The sequence below is a fragment of the Miniopterus schreibersii genome (assembly GCF_964146895.1).
Source record: "Miniopterus schreibersii genome assembly, chromosome: 7".
NCBI classification, from domain to species: Eukaryota; Metazoa; Chordata; class Mammalia; order Chiroptera; family Miniopteridae; genus Miniopterus; species Miniopterus schreibersii.
The window spans coordinates 26,006,937-26,027,741 of record NC_138108.1 but is presented as its reverse complement, the minus strand read 5'-3'; the positions used below and the strand labels follow the sequence as shown (position 1 = coordinate 26,027,741).

General features: G+C 32.3%; 1 protein-coding gene across 2 annotated transcripts in view; it reads right to left on the bottom strand.

The window, feature by feature from the left end:
- PGAP1 (post-GPI attachment to proteins inositol deacylase 1) overlaps positions 1-20,805 on the bottom strand; it is a 53,507-nt gene that overhangs the window by 9,270 nt on the left and 23,432 nt on the right. For both annotated transcript variants that reach the window (XM_081142136.1, XM_081142137.1), the window contains exons 6-20: positions 20,751-20,803; positions 19,857-19,923; positions 17,125-17,230; positions 16,352-16,407; positions 14,835-14,918; positions 13,546-13,592; positions 13,101-13,152; positions 11,769-11,846; positions 8,347-8,422; positions 6,676-6,749; positions 6,524-6,575; positions 5,747-5,813; positions 5,230-5,338; positions 3,496-3,534; positions 1,486-1,579 (exon numbers count right to left, since the gene is read on the bottom strand). In XM_081142136.1, coding sequence (XP_080998262.1) covers positions 1,486-1,579; positions 3,496-3,534; positions 5,230-5,338; positions 5,747-5,813; positions 6,524-6,575; positions 6,676-6,749; positions 8,347-8,422; positions 11,769-11,846; positions 13,101-13,152; positions 13,546-13,592; positions 14,835-14,918; positions 16,352-16,407; positions 17,125-17,230; positions 19,857-19,923; positions 20,751-20,803 — 1,054 coding nt within the window. The remainder of the gene's footprint in view (positions 1-1,485; positions 1,580-3,495; positions 3,535-5,229; positions 5,339-5,746; positions 5,814-6,523; positions 6,576-6,675; positions 6,750-8,346; positions 8,423-11,768; positions 11,847-13,100; positions 13,153-13,545; positions 13,593-14,834; positions 14,919-16,351; positions 16,408-17,124; positions 17,231-19,856; positions 19,924-20,750; positions 20,804-20,805) is intronic.

Below are 20,805 nucleotides of genomic sequence, written 5' to 3'. Positions count from 1 at the left end.
TATGGAACTGCCAGACTGCTTTCCAAAGCAGCTATTCCATTTTACATTCCCACCAGCAGTGTATGAATGTTTCAATTTCTCTACACCCTCATTAACACTTGTAATTATATTTCTTTTTTTATTTATAGTCATTCTAGTGAGTATGACCCACAGTGGTTCTTGATAAACATCCTTGGTTCAGAATTACTTCTTTAATTGGTTTGAGACATACTCCCACACTTAAATCCTCTAGGTTAACCAATATATATCTCTGGGATCTCTATGAACTATCTGGATATAAATTCTGTATTTTTGAGAATCAATTATCAAGTCATTTAAAAACAAGAAGAATGAAATAGCTCTTTCAAACTTTAAAAAAAATGTTTATATTCAAATCTGGTGATGTCATATTGCCAAAATAATCTCTTAATTAAAAGACTGGCTCTGGGCAGATTTCACTGAATGTTGCTTCTTCGTTCCTAGAATATAAATTAAATCTCAGGTTAAAATGAACACTTAAAGGCAGACTGGAAATTGTAAAAAGTCATTAAAAGGGGAATGAGTAGCTCTGGAAGGATTTGGCAAAATGGAAAATAGTAGAGATTTTTGGACTGTTTTTATATATTTTGGCCGCATTCTCTTTTCCTATCTATTGCCTCCCTTGATTACTGTCCAAACGCAACAGTTTGTAAGGACCTTAGGAAGTTGAGCCTCCTGGGAAACTATTCTAATTACTATTCTCTATGGAGGACCTGTCCATTGTACCATATATTCTATATTTGCCTCTCCAGATCCATTCTTCACTCTTTATTTTGCTCTGAATTTTGGGAGGCTGAATTTTATGGACTGGCTTCTAGTTAGGTTCAGTGAGTGAGAGGTACTGGCAGATAGGAGAATGGATGGAAACAGGGTTAGTGTATTCACTCTCTGCCTGTTCCCTGCTGAGACACAGACTAACAGTGGCTGCAGTTCCCGTACCCAAGACTGCAGCTACAGCAATGCTGTTCTCTCCTACAGCTCTCTAGGTCTGCTCTCCCCCTTGCCCTGGTACCTACGGTATCAGGTGGCTCTGTTGCTAATCTGGCACTTTATCATTTCTTGTTAGCATACCTTTGAAATAGTCCCTTCATTAAACTCTCCATTATTCCAGTCAGTGTGCCAGGACCTAATTAATACAGCTAATTTTACCCTGAATGCCTACTATGTGCTTAGCACTATGTTAGGCACCAGGAATAGAATGGAGAACAGATTCCTTGTCAATAAGCCTCTACATATTAAGAGGTCCTCAGAATAGAGTGAAGAAACTTCAGGCACACGAGTATAAAATGGAGAAAACAAGTAAGAAATTTCTTGGATATCTCTTAAAACTTAGAGGATCTCAAATCCCTATAAACTTGAGAGATGAGTTATAAATTGTCAAGAAATTGATGTGTCTTCCTTAGCCACATGAAAGATAAACTAGTAATAACGAAGCACTGAGGGAGGGAGGGGGAGGTATAACATTACCTGCTGAGAAAAGAGAATATAACTGTCCTCCATAAGCAAGAAGGATGCTAGATACAACATAAGCAGGAAGAGCTCCACCATGAAATCTAACTACCTAGAAAACAGGCAAATCAATGGACAACTTCTAAATATTCATGTTAATAACATAAATGTATTTTCACATGAAATAAAAAAGTTCTTCACTTTATATCTTTCATGATATGGCCACACAGGTATTTCCAGTAATGAGTATCAAAACTCTAAGTAAAGTAAATGTTAATAATATATAACACATTAGAAACATGGTATCTGAATTTTTCATCAAAGGCATAATAAGGAGAATATATAATTGAGTAGCAAGTGCTACGAACTTTTTTATAAGGCACATTTACTGAGCATTTGCTATGTTCAAGGCATGATATTAAACATCTTACATGCATTATCTCATGCTCTCCTCCCAAAATCCTTTAAGGTAGTTCTTATCCTTATTTACAGAAGAAATTCAGGCACAGGGAGCAGCAGTAACCTGCACAATTAAAAACTTCATACACAAGCAAGTTACTTACTTATTACTTCCCTATGTCCTCATCAGTAAAATGGGGACAATAATAACACTTACCTTATAGATAGTTTTAAGGATTTAACATATTCATTTGTGTAAAGCATTTAGAATATTAATTCAAACATGTAAGCTATCAGAAAATATTAGCTGCTATTATTAAAGTTTTATGTCTGTCACTGTCTTTGGCCTTCTTGTGGAATGGAATTTGACTCAAGCCTAAGTTCATAATCATTGTTATAAAGCCTCAAATCATTCTATAGGCTGACCCAATGTCTACAAAAAACATACATAACACCAAAAAGTGTTCTTTTTAAAAAAAATTTTTACTTATTGATTTGAGAGGAAGAGGGAGAGAGAGAAAGAGAGAGCGAAATATCAATTTGTTGTCCCATTTATTTATGCATTCATTTGTTGCTTCTTGTATGTGCCTTGACCAGGGATTGAACCCAAAACCTTGGAGTTTTAGAATGACACTCTAATCAACTAAGCTACTGGGCCAGGCTAAGTTCTTATTTTAAAAAAAAAATTTTGTATTTTAGAGAGGAAGGGAGAGGGAAAGAGAGAAACATCTATCATTTGCCTCCCGTACGCACCCCGACCGGGGATCAAACCTGCAACCGGGGTAATGTGAGGATCAAATGAGATAATGCATATGAAAAAGTTCCTAACTCAATTTTGATTTGTAAGTTTTATTATAATTATAGAATGACTTAAATTAAAAATATTCTGCTATGCCATGATTGCAAAACACAAAAAATAAAGTGAAAGCAATAAAAGGCACAATAAAAATTTTAGTGAATTTTAAAGTTATATAATTGTCTGACTAATTAATATTATCTATATTCTGGTTATAATTCTGCAAATTATAATGATGTTGAATAATAATATACTAGATATGCTGCATGATAATTTATTTTTGTAATACTATTTACCTATGAATTATAGAAAGATACTCTAAATAAATTTAAACTATATTTTCAACATGTTTATTGAAATATAATTTACTTTTAGCTTTTACAAATTGAGCATGCACAAAATTAAAAGTTCTCTGAAAATGTTCATTTATGTGATGGAGTCTAGATTTTATTATACTATGAATTATTATGTACGATCAACATGAAATCTTAATATGACATTCATTTAGCCAAGAATATTAATTTGTTTGAGAATCAGGAATCAGCTCTCATTTCTAGAAATTATCAAACATGAAAGTATCCTCTAAAAGCCAGTGTGGCCAACTATGGCCTGTGTGCCAAGAATGGTTTTTAGATTCTATTAAAGTGGAAGAAAGAAGAAAAAGGGAGAAAGAAGAAGAAAGAAGCAGTTGTAGTAGTGCTGGCAGCAGCAAGAAGCCACATGTGGTCTGCTAAAATATTTATTATCTGGCCCTTTATAGAAGAAATTTGCAACCCCTGCCTTACAGTATCTATTCACAAGGCCATAAATAATCCAACAGGAGTCTCTCTTACCTGTCCAAGTATTTGTGGAAAGGAAGTCTTAATTGTCACCTATTTTAAAACAATCATTAAAAAAAGGTTATTTTCCCTAAAGCTGCTCTAGTTCACATTTTATTAAATTGTGCATTTTATTAAAATAAAAATTAACTTAATAGTAATAAGCCTAAAGACACTCAAGATCTCAAAAGAATCCTCTGAACCATCAACATTTAATTTTATCAAGGGTAATTTTACTGGTCAGTATATTTGCCCATATTCTAATTCTTTGACAAATGAATGCTATGGTATACACAGTAATTCTTTACTAACTACAATATTTAATTAACCAGAATATTTTATTACCAGATCATGCAAGCCAAACAAATTTATGAAATGATCAAGTCCAGAGCTATACATATGTCTGCTGAAAAATTAAGCACAAATTAATCAACCTATTATATAACCAGTACTTTAAAGTCTCAAACCTATAACTGTAGAGCACTAAATTGAGTTAAGGTAAACCAATTCTGAGAAAATTTCATAAAAATTGGTTTCACATGATAAAAGACCAGGAAAAAAAACAGCATAATTCAGTAAAATTTAAGCCGAAACAATATTTTAAACAGATATTCATCATTAATTATCTCTAGCATAAATATGCCTTTTTTGATATTAGGAAGCCTGAGAAAAGGATATAAATCTTTCACAGGGAGGTTATAAAATGATTACATTTTATCAATAAAGACTTTTTGAAAATATGAAGTATTTGTAAAAACATGAGCATTTTGAGAGTGTGCAGTATTTAGAGCCAAGTTATTAACACGATTCTTACTATCTCTGTAAAATATGAAGGTACAAGTTAAAAACCATTACACCCTGTAAAATCCTTCAATTGCTAGAAACAGAAAGCAAGATATCAAAGCATTAAAAAATTCCATGAAATCTAAAATAACTCATAATATTGGTCCAACTGAAACCTGGTTGTAGGAACAAATTCTATTCATTTGACCTACCAATTCTAGTTTCCCTAAGAAAGTTAGTTCTAATAAAGATTCCAAGTATTTAAGCTTGGTTTAAAGCAGTTGAGTAGAAACAAGGTATTTCACATAAACTAGAAACCTGTGGTGTCACCACAAATGTGTCCTTCAACCACTTAAATCTGGAATCTTTAGAGCCTGGCATGCTTAATACAGAAAGGGACTCTTTTAGTTCATGAGTCCATAACTTAATAAAATAGAGTTTTATGTCCCTTCTCTTAGTACAAAGAAATCTATGTGATTGTAACACAAACACAAAAAGTACTAAATTGCACATACTAATGACTAACAGAGCCTAATATAATTAGTGAAAAGGAAAGAAGATCCTTAAGTTTATCCAATAGAGCTAGAAACCAATACACATCATGTTTTATTACTGAATTTAAGCCACATAAGCTGATTTCATGATGTTCTTCAATTTAAAGGATTCTCGACTTTTTTGCTTCCAAATTGAAAGAAATGGTTAAACTACAGTTGCAATTTTAATTTTATTTTCTATTACTTATTAAGATGTATACTTTCAGTGATCCAGCTAAGAATACTGAGGTGATGCTAATAATAGGTAAATGGAGAATATTTAAAGTAATGTAAATGTCTATTTCTTTTTCTATAAATGTCTATTTCTAATAGCTATTGCCTTCTACATCACCATATCTGAAGCTAATATAAAAATATATTTCCAGTTTATTCTGTAACTAAGTCTTAAAAATTAAGCAAACATACAGCTTACCTCATACTGACAGTCTGATGATGTGTACATTTTTAATAATGCTACATGGCTGTCATTTTCTGGTTGAGCAACATGGAGTTTCAGAGACATTTCTGTTGAAGATGGAACCCTGAAAAGTAACTTAAATATCAATTCTCAAATGCAAAATGCTATTAAATAACAATGGCTAAGTCAATCTTTGGCACAACACAACACGATGATAACGTAGAGAGGAAGCTAGATCTCAGACATATTATTATGGATGGACACTTTCAGTCACATCACAGTTGTCTGAATGCTCCCTCTAGGATATAGGAGTTGGGAGAGAGGGTGGGAAAAGGTTGATTTTTCAAGCAATTACGGTTTAAATCCTTTATCACTTAAATAAGAATACTATGTATTATATTATCTTACAGGCACAATGCTATATTAAGAATACCTACATTTTACATAATTTCACTTTGATTTAAATAAACTAAGTAGAAAGTGTGTTATTCAAAAACACAGAAGTTTAAGGTAAATTCTTTCATATACTTACTGTGCAATGGTTAGTGAATCTTCATAAGACCAGGGAATATGAAGTTTATAGATACTAGTTATTTCTTCTGTGAAAACATAAAGAAAATATGTATTACTAACCGTATGCCACACTAAATGTTATATGAGCTACTATACTACCTAGCTAATTATACAATTACCCATTTCATACAAAATCAGTAGGAGTTATATCACATAATAGAAAATTATGGAGAATTATCAAGTAATAATGTTTAATAAGATTTACAAAAGATATTAGAGCATACGGGATGTACTAAGAAACTGGAAAAACATTAAACAGCTGAATTTGAATTACTACTATAATAAGGCAGCAAGATATATAGTATTTTTTAAATGTTGGTATTCAGTCCTGGCCTGTGTGGCTCAGTTGGTTGAGAGCCGTGCTGTGCACTGAAAGATTGAGGGTTAGATTACCAGTGGAAATATAAACAGCTTTTCTATTATATTAAAATTTACTTCACAGAAATATATTGAAAACCTGGCCAGCATGGCTCAGTGGTTGAGCAATGACCTATGATCCAGGAGATTGAGGTTGGATTCCAGGTCAGGGCACTTGCCCAGGTTTTGGGCTCGATCCCCAATGGGGGCCATGCAGGAGGCAGCTGATCAATGACTCTCATCATTGATGTTTCTATCTCTCCCTCTCCCTTCCTCTCTCTCTCTAGAGAGAAGCATAAATATTATAGAAAATTCAAGCAAAAACCTACTGATTCTTCAAATGACAATACCATTTAATATTTTTAGAAAATACACTTACCTTTGACTCCTGAGCACCTGCTTACTATGTTGACTTTAAAAGCTTGGTATATCTAATAGAGTTTGACCACAAAAACAAAAACAAAAGTTTACTTGTTTGTTTAACTAAGCAGTAAAGTAAAATCAAATCCTTGTTATAGTCAGGAAAATTACCTGTCCAAAGTTCAGAAGCTCTATATTATAGAATAGGCCGCTTGTATTTAATTTCACTTTCCTTGAAGATAATCCTGTTAAATTAAAAGTACTGTACTGCTTAGAATATGAAAGAATAAAAAGAGTTACCAATTGCTTAATGTTAAAATAATGCCAACAGATTTTTAATATTAAAAAACAGTTTATAGGTTCTGACTTCTGACATGAAGGAATGAACTAAAAATCCAATCCTCTTTCAATAAACTGGAAAAAACATTTATAATTAATGCCTTTCAATAACATGTATGTGTTTTAAAAAATCAAGTACATATTTCCAATTTGAAAAGGAAAGGTTTCTTGGTAGATCTCTTATTTTATAAGCTTGCTATCTTTAATGAGCTAGGTGACAGAGTTGTCATTTCTGTATTGTTCCGAGTAATTTTCTACCAAAAAAGGGTAGGGAAGGGATAAAAATCTTAAAGGAAGTTTCCTCTATCAAGTAATATAGATTCTTTTCATGAATGGCATTGAAGAGAACAAGAGCCAACCAAAATTGAGATTCCAATATCCGAAACCAGAAAAACTTAAGCAAAAAAAAAAAAGTAACAATAATATTGGATTGTAACCCAATGAACAAAATAAATATGCATGAGTCCATTACTGACATAAATAAAAATTGAAAAAAATAAGTAAATAAATCAGAGAGAAGGGAGAACTTTCCCTTAGGAAGAATTCCAATAAATACAGAATATCAGTGATAACTGCTTCAGACTAGGTGAACCAATGGATACTAAGATTAGTGGGTTATTTTGAAGAAAAACAGGATACTTACTCTCAAAGTATCTCCCCCAAGATATTTATTAATTACAGTAAGTTTACAGTGGAAAAACCTGGCAGACACCACCTTAACCAAGTGACCAAGGTTAACATCACCAGTATTCAGACAGAGTAAGAGCATGTGTCGTCTGATAGGATACATTGAGGAGTGCTTATTACTTCTGTGATATTCTTGCCAAAAATGCATAACCTCGACTGAGAAAGCATTAGACAAATCCAAATTGAGGGATATTCTACAAAATAACTGACCAGTACTCTTCAAAGATATCAAAATTATGAAAGACAAGGAAAGACTGAGGAACTATAAAAGATTAGAGGAGACATGAAAACTAAAAGCAATGTGGGAACCTGGAGAACACAGATAGAAAACCCAATGAAAACCAAATAAATCCTGTAGTTTAGTTAATAGTATTACCCAATTGATGTGTCTCACAGTGATGTTTCTCTCTCTCCCTCTCTCTTCCCCCACACTTCCCTCTCTCCTTTCCACTTTCTCTAAAAATCAATGGAAAAAATATCCTTGGGTGAGGATTAATAAAAAAAAAAAGGCCCAATATTTAGTATGAATTCACATGAGAAAACACATACATACACACACAAACACACACAGCTACCTGCAAACATATGTGATCATGGAGAAACTTCTTTTAAAGCTCACTTCTCAGAAGATGACTGCTGGCCCAGTATTAATAAGAATCAAATTACTGAACCACAGCATATGGTTTCTCTAAGAACTACACTTGAAATACACAATACTCTTGTTACATGGTTCTGCTTTATTGCAATGACTCGCAAAAGAAATCAGTAGTTAAAAATAAAAGCAATTCTTAAGATTTCCAAAATCAAAATACTTACCAAATGAAAAAAGATGAGTTACAGGAAGCTGTATGGATCTTGCCTCTCTTTTAAAGAATTCACAATCTACAACAAACTGAAATTTAAAACATTGATTTATTAGGAAAAAACCAGAAATTTTTAGTAAATTATCTTGATGTTTGAGTGGAAAATAAGTCTTCAGTTTTGGAGACATATTATGTGTCACAATAACTCTGTCTGTACTTAAATGGCAAGCATTCCTCAAGCAGAGATGCTAAACTAAGAAATTTTGATAAACAAGCTTAATTTAATAAATAAATTATTACTGGGTCATTGCTATAAGAACAGATCTATACAAAGTTTTCTTGTAGTTAATTTTAGGTGTTTCTAGAAGAGTGACATTGAAGAAGGGAGCCAAGCATCAAGAGACAAGGTTAACTCAAGATTAATTAGGGATTTAAATAATACATGTAAATACTTTCATAGTCAAAACAAAAATTTGATTTTGTTACTTTAAAAAAAAAATCCCACATTATTAAGTATCTACAGTCTAATTAGACTTAAAAAGGCTTTTGGAGACATACTACCATTCATCTACAGATGGCTGATGTTATTTGTATAAAATTATTTCTGGCTAAACGGTAATTACAATAAATAAAAAAAGGTTTACTATGTATGAAGCAAGAAAAAGAAATGTTATCTCAAAAAAAGTAAAGCTAAAATATGACATCTGTAGTATTACAATTTTTTGGTAATGTTTCTTTTCTAATAACATTTTTACAAAGGCATAAGGAACATGCGCTTGTCTACAGTACTACTTTGATCTATAGGAGCTACAGAAGAAATTAATCTGATGCCTAACTGCAGCTAGAAATTTGTCTGCTGTCTACAGAAAGCAGAAAGCCAGTGGGGTCTATCCTAGGCTTTTCTAATTACACCTTGGATTGTGTTTGAAGCAGTGTTATTGTGTTTGCCTCTTGGGTGAATTTTTTACTATTTTGAAAGTGAAAAACAGAGGACAGAAAATGCTATTAGGCTGTAGTACACACATGGAATTTTTTAAAAATCATGTTAAGGAGATTTGCTTTAATTTTTTCCTCTTACAAGGCAAAGAACACAGATATTTTCATTATAGAAAGCAGCTAATAGAACGTTAGAGAAATCATTTATTAAACAGGATTATTCATTACATTTTTGCAAAGTAATTTTGAGTGAGCCATTGCTTGAGATAGGGAAGGTATTTTAAATTACTTTGTACAGGTATCTAAAATAATACAATTTTTAAATTAAATTTATTGAGGTAACATTGGTTAATAAGGTTATATAGGTTTCAAGTGTACAATTCTATGTATATTGCACTATGTGCCCACTACCCAAAACCAAATCTTCTTCCACCACCATATATTTAACCCCCTTTTTCCCTTTATTACCCCTCCACCCCCCTTCCCTCTGGTGACCACCACACTGCTCTCCATGTCTGACTTTTTTTTCATTTGTTGCTTTTAGTTTTATACCCCATATCATGCTAAGTGAAATAAGTCAGATAGAAAAATTTTAAATAATACAATTTTTATTATCACTTAAAAAACTTTGGCCATGCTTTTTATAGAGTAAACCCTTACCCAAGAAAGATATCAAGGGTCTCTCTCTGAAACATCTGAGGTAAATAAAGTTCTAATGGATTTAGTTATTATGTTTTCTGTCATTAAAAAAGATGGAGATTAATTCCACATTTGCATTTTGAAAACCATATTTTCAGCTGACACAAAATTTCTTAAACTCCCAGTTTAAAAATACATATCCTTGTGACAGGCTGTAACAGGCATAGAACTGAAAGGCCTAAGTTACCATCCTAGTAAGATGGTGTGTGCAACAGTAGCATCAGCAGTGGTACTTTTCAAAGAGCATTAGGACATGTTACACATTTATTAGGCTGCTAAGACTTCTTGTTTGTCAAAAGCTAATTAATATCTTGGAATAACCAGGGACGACCTTTCCAAGTTTGAGAAAGATGTCAAATTCACTCAAAACCAACTTACCTGACAGAAAAACCCTTAAAGAGAGTTTTTAGTATTGAAGATGCTGAATTATCTCTCACTTGAGCTAAGCAAAACAAAACAATGAATCCATTATAAGCTACTTGTGAGACTCAGTCTTTGAGATGACTCCCAACTACATCCCCTTTTCCCTTTCACTTTAAAGTTTTTTAATGATTTTGGCTAAAAATCTCATCAACTTTCTCATTCAAGAAACATTATTTGAACATTTACGTGGAAGTACCTACATGTTGAAGATGCAAAGTAAAATAAAATCTATCTGATCCTTACTCTGAAAGAATTCACAGTATGATGATGGTGATAGAGACATACATAAATTATAATTCAGTGTAATAAAATCCTCAAAGAGGTTATAAACTAAGTAGCATGGGAGTAAGAAAGAGGTTACTGAAGGAATCTAGAAAAGGGCAAAAGGGAACACTTAGGCTAGATCTTGAAGGATAATTTTGTTGGGTGAAGAAATGTGGAAAGGGGAATAGAAGGTCTTTTACCTCCATCTTCTTTCCCCACTACTTCTCTCAAAAATCACTATCTTTTATTTCTACTTCTACTTCCCTAGTACAAGCCCTCATAACCCCTTATGAGGTGCCTACTCTATTTCTAATCCATCCTATACCTTAAATAGATTCATCTTCCAAAATAGGTCTGATCCCATTATTACTATTGTAAAAAATCTTTCAGTTCCTTACTGACTCCTGAATATTGTTAAGTCCTTAATCTTCCAATCAAAGCCCTCCACAATATGGCAATGAACTACTTTGCTACTATTTAGCATGATGTTACTATTTAGCATCTTGAATGCTGCTAGTACAATAAAGGAACTGAATTTCTAATTTTATTTGATTTTAATTAACTTGAAATGAAATAGACACATATTGGATAGCACAGGTCTAGAATCATTCTACCTATAAAAATCCTAACTATCCTTTAAGGCAATTTAAAAATCATCTCATAATAAAGCCTTTCTTGATTCCACTTTTCATGAATTTGCTATATTCTGATTTGTATCATATATATTTGAGTCCCTCTTTTATTCTCATTCTTCCCCCAGTTTCCAAATATATTTCTCTTCCCCTATCCAAAAGTATGTAGCTTTTTTAGAATAGGGTTAGTTTCTTCCTCATTTGTGTGCCTCCTATAATTCCTGGCATAGACTCTTGCATATAAAAGGGTCTCAATAATTAATAGATTTTGAAAGACTGATGTTCCCACTTGGAATAAAGAGACTTGGGTTTTATTCTGCTTAGTTCAAGTTAGAGTAGGGATCCTACCAGTCTTAGGTGGATCACCAAACTGGCCATTGTTTTAGATAAGCCCTATGCTGAAATAGTAATAAAAAAAATAACAAATATTTAGCATGAGTAGCCCCAAACATGCTGGTAACAACATTAATCCATTTGTTACCTTACTTCCATGAACAGATGGTACATAAACAACAAGATGAGACAAAGATGGGTAGTCTTGAAGTCTTAATGTCAGAGACTAAAAAAAAAGATTAAAGTAAAAAGCTGATTTTATTTCTTGTTAACAGAGCTTAAAGCATATTAAAAGAAAAATAAATTACAAACACACTGTCTCTTATTTAATAAGTTACAAAAAACATTTCAAACTTTATGTTCAATATTCCATAATGTGCTCATGTTTATATTTTCAGGTCAATAATCCTGCTGAAAGTCAAATTCCTAATAATTATGTAAATATGGACTACCAGAAAGAGTCCCTATATCCCTTGAACTGTATGTATCCCTTCATGTAAAACTAATGACATTTAATATTAAATTTAAATATTTTACATAATTATTTCCAGATTTGATCTTTCTTTTTATAATTTGTTTCAAACAATGTTACAGCATTCTTTCTGTATTTATTTTGGTTAAATATGATGGAAGAATTGGAACTTAATCTCAAATGATTCTGATCTAGCCTAAGTAGTAAAGAGTTGCTGGCTAATGATATATATGAACATCATCCCCTAGAACTTATTCAGTAAATGAGATGAAGACACAGTAAGACTAATAATGTACCTCACCAAAATGAATATCTATTCCCTTCTCAAAATTAAGACCAGATCCTATAGACCATATTTTGAGGAATAAATAGATACGAGACTGGTCTATTTAATGAAAAGCCAAGTCACCAAATACAGTTCTTAAACCCACTTTTTTTCCTGAAAGTACATGTAGGAGTGACAGTAGTTGTATGTTGTTACAATTTGTATGCATTAAGAAATTTCTGCAGATAACTTGATCCATTGTTCTTCAGATGCACCTATGTGGGCAATTCCAGACAGCGGTTCTGAAGCTGAAGAACTGTCTATGAGTGGCCATCTAACAAGCTAATCAGATTTACTTGGCGATGCTTGTTAAACTCCTGGGCTTCACCTCAGCTAACTTGGCAAAGCTACTGCAACAGATATATATCCTAATGTAAGTGAAAGGGCCTTAAACATACCCTCAAACTGAATTTTCAAAATTTATCTAACTCTTGGTATGATGCTATAAGATACAGATTTCATTTCATTTACAACATTAATAGTTTTTCCCTCTAAAAGTTAAAAAAATAGGGTTTTCTCCATTAAATTTCTCCGTTTCTAGGGAAAATATTTCTAAAATGCAGATTAACAAATCTCAAGTCTATTTAATACTTAGATGAATTAATAAAATATCATATTCTAAAATGGCTATAGACTCAAGTACTTTTTCACCTAAATATTAAAATTCTAAAGCCATAGTTTACCTTAATTGTTGGCAGCAGTTCAGCTTTCCATGATAAATCAACCCCTTGCTGGCTATGAAATAAATATGTAAATATAATTAAAGGACAAATATATTAAAGTTTTATAAATTATAAGTAAGCTTCAGAGGAAAAAGAAACCATCTACAGAGCTACCAGAGACAGTTCTAATGAAATAAAGTCTAATAAGTCTAATCCAATATATTCTATCCACACAGTCCCTTTTGGAACAAAAAAATTGTTTTCCCTAGCAACCAATTCTTTCAATGTTTGCAAAAATTACTGCTACATTAATTTCCTTTATTTTTCACTTTAAAACCAATACTTTAATTTAGTGTATCACCAAAATGAGTTTAAAATGTATGAAGCTATTCTGAACGTGTAATATGTGAGTGTGTTTATGTTGAGAAAAATGAATAATGAAAGGCCATAGATTCAAAAGACTTACCACATAGAAGTGCTGTTTATGCAGCCAAAAATCCAACTATTTGTATCCTGTTAATCAATAACACAAATAAAGCACACTAAGTAGTGGAGAAAATAATTATGTAAAATAGGCATCTTCACAATACTTTACTGTTATATGATAGGGTCAGTAGGCACAATGAAAACATAAAATAGTAACTTATTATTTAGGAATGTGTCCAAGATGTTCTAAAAGTCAAATAGGTCCAGGGTAGGCAAAGAAGTCTATAGTCAACAAGACAGGTAAGCAAGTAACCTGGAGTAGCAATATGAGGAAGAGTAACCTGATAGGCATCTCTCCATGGCACATTACCAAGCATTTCTAATTTTTGAACTTACATTTTAAGTTTGGCAATGTCCATAGTTTAATTAAGTAGTTACATAGTAAGTAACCTACATTTTAACAAAAATAGAGAAATGAACAACTAGAGGTGGGCTTTTACACAAACAAAAAAATCCACAGTCAAGTAATTAAAAGTAACAATTAATCTAAGTACAGCCTTTTAGTTTATCATTTGAGTTCTTATTTGACTACCAGGCAGATAACTTCTAAGCAGCTGAGAAGGTGTTTGGATTGAAATACAATCCAAGACTGAAGCCAGTTACTACTTTATCAGCGTATCACGGAAATACTGCAGAGATGGTTGTGATGTTTTAACACTATTATGTATTTAGCTTCAGTCACTTAAGAGAAGTATGACCTAAGATCACTCTAGCTTTTAAGGAAATAGTAAGAGCAATGCTCCAAGACCTGATGATCCAACTGCTGAAATCCTACCAGGGCATAAGAAGATGAGAAACATTGCTCAGATGGCCACATAATTCTTCCTTAGTATACACATAGGTCAATAAAAAAAAAAAAATCAGTCCTTTCATCACACTAATATTTATAGTTTACAAAGTCCAGTCCAGGGCCAAGGAAGAGGGTAAATCAGGCAGACATGGTCTTTGCTCTCATGAAACTTAAATAAAAATTTCAGACATTTTTCAAGAATACAGAAAAGAAAGCTGAAAGGAAACAAACAAAAACAATACGGTATTTCTCTGCTCTCCATTGCTGGGAAAATACCTGTGTGACTTCTGTATCAGCTACCCAAGCGTCTCAGAACAGTAATGTGACATTATAAAGGAAGGCAACAAAACATCTGCATGATCTAGACAAAGAAAACCTAACAGTCTCTCAACATCCAGCCCACTTTTATACTAAATACTAAATTGGAAAAATGAACAGATAGCCTTTTAAATTTACATAAAATGTACCAATCATCTTACCAGCATGGTGCTCTGACAATAGGCATGAGTGTGGATTTTTCTATGATTTGCAAGAGGAAATGTAAAATATATTTTATCAGATTCCTAAAAAAAAAAAAGGAAAATCACAATAAAACTATCATAAGGATGGGTAATTTCATTATACAAAAATCCAGGTAAGGTAGTCAGTAATTATTCTATCATTCCTGGTGTTGTTGAGAACCAATATTCTAGGAGTGGGAAGAAGAGACAGATGTAAGGTACAAAGAAGAAGAGAGATCAGGTACAAACCCTATAGTCCTAAAATCTGTCTTAAAAGTATCAGTATGAATGCATGTTTTTTTGGTTTGGTTTTTGGCCTTATGATCAAGATAAAATACCGTTCTTAGCTCTGTCCACTGAAAAGGCCTAGAAATGCTAACCCACTAGCTGCAAACATATCTAGTGCCCTGATTATGGATTTTAGGTGCTATTTCCCAAATATTGGAAGACTTCCTTAGAGAATAAAGCTGATTCAAGGTCTAGGACAAGGGATATACAAAATGAGCTGAAATATCTTCTCATACTAGATAGTGAGAAAACTATCAAAGACAACTAAAGAGCAGCTATATCAAAACATTCTGGAGCCTAACTTGAAATGGCATACACTAGTCAAAGATAGAACACTTTTAATATCAATTTTAGTATAAAGATAGAACAATTTTAATATTTTAGTTCAGATAGAAAGACAAATATGCTTAGATACACGAGTTCATAATAATATTAAGGAGGAAAAAATTCCAAAATCTCTTATGGTCACTAATAGAAGATGTTTGTGAACCGACTCACTATTCTGAAAACCAGTAAATATAAGATCCAAAGATCCAAGTAATTGACATTTTTTTCCTTTATGATTTATTCCATTTTTGATTAATTTACTAAATCAGTTTTTCTATATAGTGTTCCAGTTAATAAAAGAAGAAGAAATAATCAAATTAGAGTATCATCATTTTTGCATCCCCCTAAATGAACTGATACTAGGCATGATTCCTCAATAACTGTAAACATCACAAAAAGTGAGACAATCTAGCAAAAGCAAAAACCTGAATCTGACTGAGTATCTAGATTCAAATACTATGTCACAGCAAAAGAGTAGGCAAAGGAATAAGTTGAATGGCACTATAGGGATGCAATCAGAAAATCAAGACTGTGAAACTATAGGACAAATGACTTGTTTTCATCAAGAAATAAACTGCAAGGGAAAAAAGGTGGTTAAGTAAGTATTAGAGATTAAAAGAATAAGACACATCTCAACAATTACGTGGACCTTGTTTGTATCCTGATTTAAACAAATTGAAAAACAAAGAAATAAAAAATTTGACAGTTATAAAACTGGAAAACCGAACACCAAGTAGGTATTTATTATTATGGAATTATTATTAAATTGTTTTAATGTGGCAAAATGATATGTGGTTATCTTTTTCAAAGAGACTTTAACATTTAAAGATAAATACTAATTTTTTTTAAAGTAAAAGAAAATCTACTGGTGGTATACTTACATTGTAAGCCATATAGGTCCACTTTGACACTTTCACTGGAACCCACAGAGATGTCACTAAGGTAAAGGAAATTAATTTGTTTAGCTTGTTTTTTTTTTTTTTATATGAAATAATTTCTTTTATTAAATACTGGTGAAATATTTCTCAATCATAAAAGGATTTGAGAAAGAAGTGGTTCCCTGAACAATGGCTATTTTAAATTAGAAAATCTAGTGAGATAGTCTCTATATGCTCATTACCAACTAGCATCCACATCAAATAAAACATTTTAAATCTACTTGGTGTCTTTAACTCTAAGGAAGTATCAACAGAAGTCAACATTTCATCTTCCAAACAAGACAAGTAATTAAGTACAGTATGACAGGTATTATATATAAAGGCAAAATTTACCAGCTAAAGATATGCTTCTAATCAAAAGAAGATCAAAGAATGACTGATGCTGAGAAACTCAGTTAATAATAATATAGCACTTATTTTATGTGACTATCAGGAGAATAGAGAACATTTAACTGTATCTTAAAATTTTTCTACTTGTTATGTTATTTTCAGGACAAATTTTTTTACCAGCAACATCTTACAAATTGCTTTTCTACTTTTTCTCTTCCTTAACCAAGAACCTCATAAGAAACCATCTTAGAGATATTAATAAGATATAACAGAATTACACTACCTGAAGTATCACAATTTCAAAGACTTTGTCTGCTAATAACAAATTTACCTAAAAATAATAATTAAAACTCTACTTAAAATTAAAACAGGTAAATACCACAAACCTGTTAAGTCAGAAATTATTGCTGGCTTTTCCTCAAAGTGTTTTGCTGGGTGTCTTATAAAGTGGTGATTCAAAACCGACAATTTCTTCTTGGGATTTTGAGTTATCTAGAAAGAACATTGATACATTCTGTATCCTTTCATATCCTTGTGATAATTCAATGAAACTTTGTTTTAAGTAATAATGATAAGAGCCAACAGTTACTTACTATTATTCTAAGGTATTATTCTAAGTGCTTAACATGTTACTAACTCATTTAATCATCATAAGAACTCTAGGAGATAATAATCTTTTTATCTGTATTTTAAACATGAAAAACTAAATCACAGAGAAATTAAGGACCAATATTCAAACACAGGCAGTCTGGCTCCAGAGCCCACGCTTTTAATCATCATGCAATAGTGCCTCTCAAACAACAGTTGAGAATATATAAACATATACAGAACCAGAAGAAGACTTAAGTGATCCTCCAGTCTAGTGATTCCTACACACTAGTTTCCAAAATCAGACCAGTGCCAATCTCACAACAAAGAAATTAAAACTGTGACTAGAGAAAATACAATTGTTCTCCCTTGGAAATAAATTCCTTTTTACTCTGTTCTACTTACTTCCCCTGCATCAAAATGTCATATCTTTCATGAAATGAAAATGCAAGCAGACAACAGGATTTTTCTGTTGTCTGTTTTAAAATATTCCAGGAGAATGTCTTGCCCTATTTAGAGCAAGTATCTGACTCCTTGTTGCTTTGGTATATAGGTTGGGGGACAGCCCTACAAAAAATTGAAGATTGTTATGTGCTTCATCCAAATAAAACATTTCTTCTATAGATTAAACAATTTCAAAAACATCAATTATTTTTCATAGAACTGTTCCAGATCCCTCTCCACTCTGCCTGTCTTCCTTCCCTGGATAAACTCAAGTTTGTTCATGTACCCTCACAAAACGTGATATACAAAACAGAATATAATTCTCTAGATATTGTGTGACTAGAGTGGAAGAAAGTGGAATTTAGCATCACTGATGGAAATACTATACTTCAATAGATTCAGGCTAATACAAAATTAGTTTTGATTTTTTAAAAAGCAGCCACATGTGACTGCAATCAATTAAAAGCCATAGGTCTTTCAACCAAAATTTCAGTTAGGTCAGACTCTCCCATCTTTATTCACTCCCTAGAGAATCCATCCACGCACAAGTTTTCAGCTTTGATGTTTATGCTGATAACCGTCAAAAATCACACTCTAATTCTGAATCCTCAGTACATGTTTGGAAATGATTATGATTTGAGTTATAGATTCCCTGTATATATGCTTGCTTTTCCTTCTAGACTATATACTTCTTGAGCAGGAATCATATCCTAGCATTTTATTGTCTAACATTTAGTCCAGTCCATTATATATAGTGAGTTTGTGAAACAGAATTTGGTTTCATAATATTTTGATTCTTAGCAGTATTAGTTATCAAAAATTTCTCATTTGTCCCTTAAAATGTGTCTGTAAAATACTTATCCTTTCAGAATCATAACTTATTACTCACTAGTATTAGAGTTTTTTCATCTTAGGATTTAATGGAAAACAAGATTTATTAAAATTATTTTTATGTACAATTTTTTAAGAATATACCTGTTTGAGATACTCCTGTTCCTCACTGGTTGAAATGTTTTTTTCTCTAAACCTACCAAATGTCATTTCAGAAATAAACTGGTCTTGCAATTTTAATTGATTCTATTATTGTATCTAGTTGCATTCTCTCAGGCTAAAATTGTTTGCCATAGTTAAGAGATGAAAGAGTAATATGACATTGTATAAAGGACACTATGATTTCCAGGTGTCCTGCTAATTGAACAACTTATAAAATCATTAGTTTGGAGGGTTTATATGTGAAATCTCATTACAGAAAAGGTTCCACTTCTAGAAGTACATAATTTAAGTTCTGATGAGTTCGGGTTATTTATTTATTTGTTTAAATATATCTTTATTGATTTCAGAGAGAGGAAAGAAGAGGGAGAGAGGGAGACAGAAACATCAATGATGAGAGAGTCACTGATCGAGCCCACAACCCAGGCATGTGCCCTGACCGGGAATCAAACCCCGATTGCCTGGATCCTAGGTCGACGCTCAACCGCTGAGCCATGCCCGGCCGGGCGAGTTTGGGTTATTTAATAAATGATAGATCGTGAGATCTATAATATATTACTAAGAAAAAATGATAAAATATCTTATAATAAGTATTTCCCTTAATTAAATCAGGCTAAAAGAATATAAAAAACATTTTAAACAGTAAAGGGAAAGAACTGGGGGAAGATTTAAGGAATGTTTTCACTTTTTCATTTTCATTGCATTCTTTTTTAAAAAATTTTTATTGAATTTATCAGGATGACATTGGTTAATAAAATTATATAGGTTTCAGGTGTATAATTCTATAATACATCATCTATATATTGTATTGTTTGTTCACCCCCTAAAGTCAAGTCTCCTTCTATCATCATTTATCCCCCTCTTCACTCTTTTCTATCTCCCTCACCTCCCCTTTCCCTTCATTGCATTGTATTCATTATTAATAGTGGTCAAAATATTATCAGATAAAAATAAAGATATTTCCATTTTGAAAGTAATTATAGTCAACATAAGGTGTAGGCTTCTAGTTACATCAAAGTAAAAAATGTAGCAATTCCACCACTGCTGCAACAAAGCTCTTACTTTACTGAAATAATTTTAATTTAAAAATACATACTTGTTTAGTGTCAGCATCAATAAGATCAAAGAATGCTCGAATTGTAGTCAATTGCAATTGTTTACACCTAAAGAATAAAATGTGTCACAAGTGAAACTTTCTTTAAAAATATACTTTTGATACAAACACACACAATTCTATTATTTAATCAAAAATCTGAGTTTCCTTTAATGGTGTAAACTCTAAAATTATTTAGGAAATCATTATTATTAATCATATATCTTAAAGTTGAAACATATAAAAATAAAGCAAATTAAATCTTCCTGGATGTTTGACAGCTGAATTGTTGGGATCCCTCTATCTTCCCTAAATTTCCTCATCTGCCCCAACTACAGATGTACTCTACCCTATCTTTGTATGCCTGAACTGTGTGGTTCTTGCAGAGCCAAAGGAAGGTGAAAAAGAATCTTTAAACCAAAACACAGAGGGATAAGATCCTAGGGTCCATGTATTTCTTGACCCATATTTAGTCTATTTCTTTACTTATGTTAAGGGCAAATTTAATTCCGACTTGGCTTTCCATGGGCTACTCTAGAATAACCAATGCTACATCAATCAAGTCCCTGAGTCTGGTAGTTGACTGGTCAAGAGCTCAAAAGTCCCACAACAAGTGCCTTTGATTCTGCCCAACTTATGACAAACTAAAATTTCGATATTTGACACTAGCTTCATTTGAGACTGATGCTACTGGTTCTGAGATGATTTCATAGGTTGTCAAGGGAATCCTGGTTATACTGAGACAAGAACCAAGTTTAGAGTTCTAAGCCTCTAAATTAATCTGTCTCCCAAATCCTTATTCATGAATAAAGCTCTAAGAGTGTTAACAAACCAATCAATGCACTGATGAGAAAAGGGGACCACCACAAATCATCAAAATAAATTACGTTAACATACCACACAATGGAGAGGTGGTCTGTTGAGACCCAGGTCTTAGGCACTGCTGAACTCT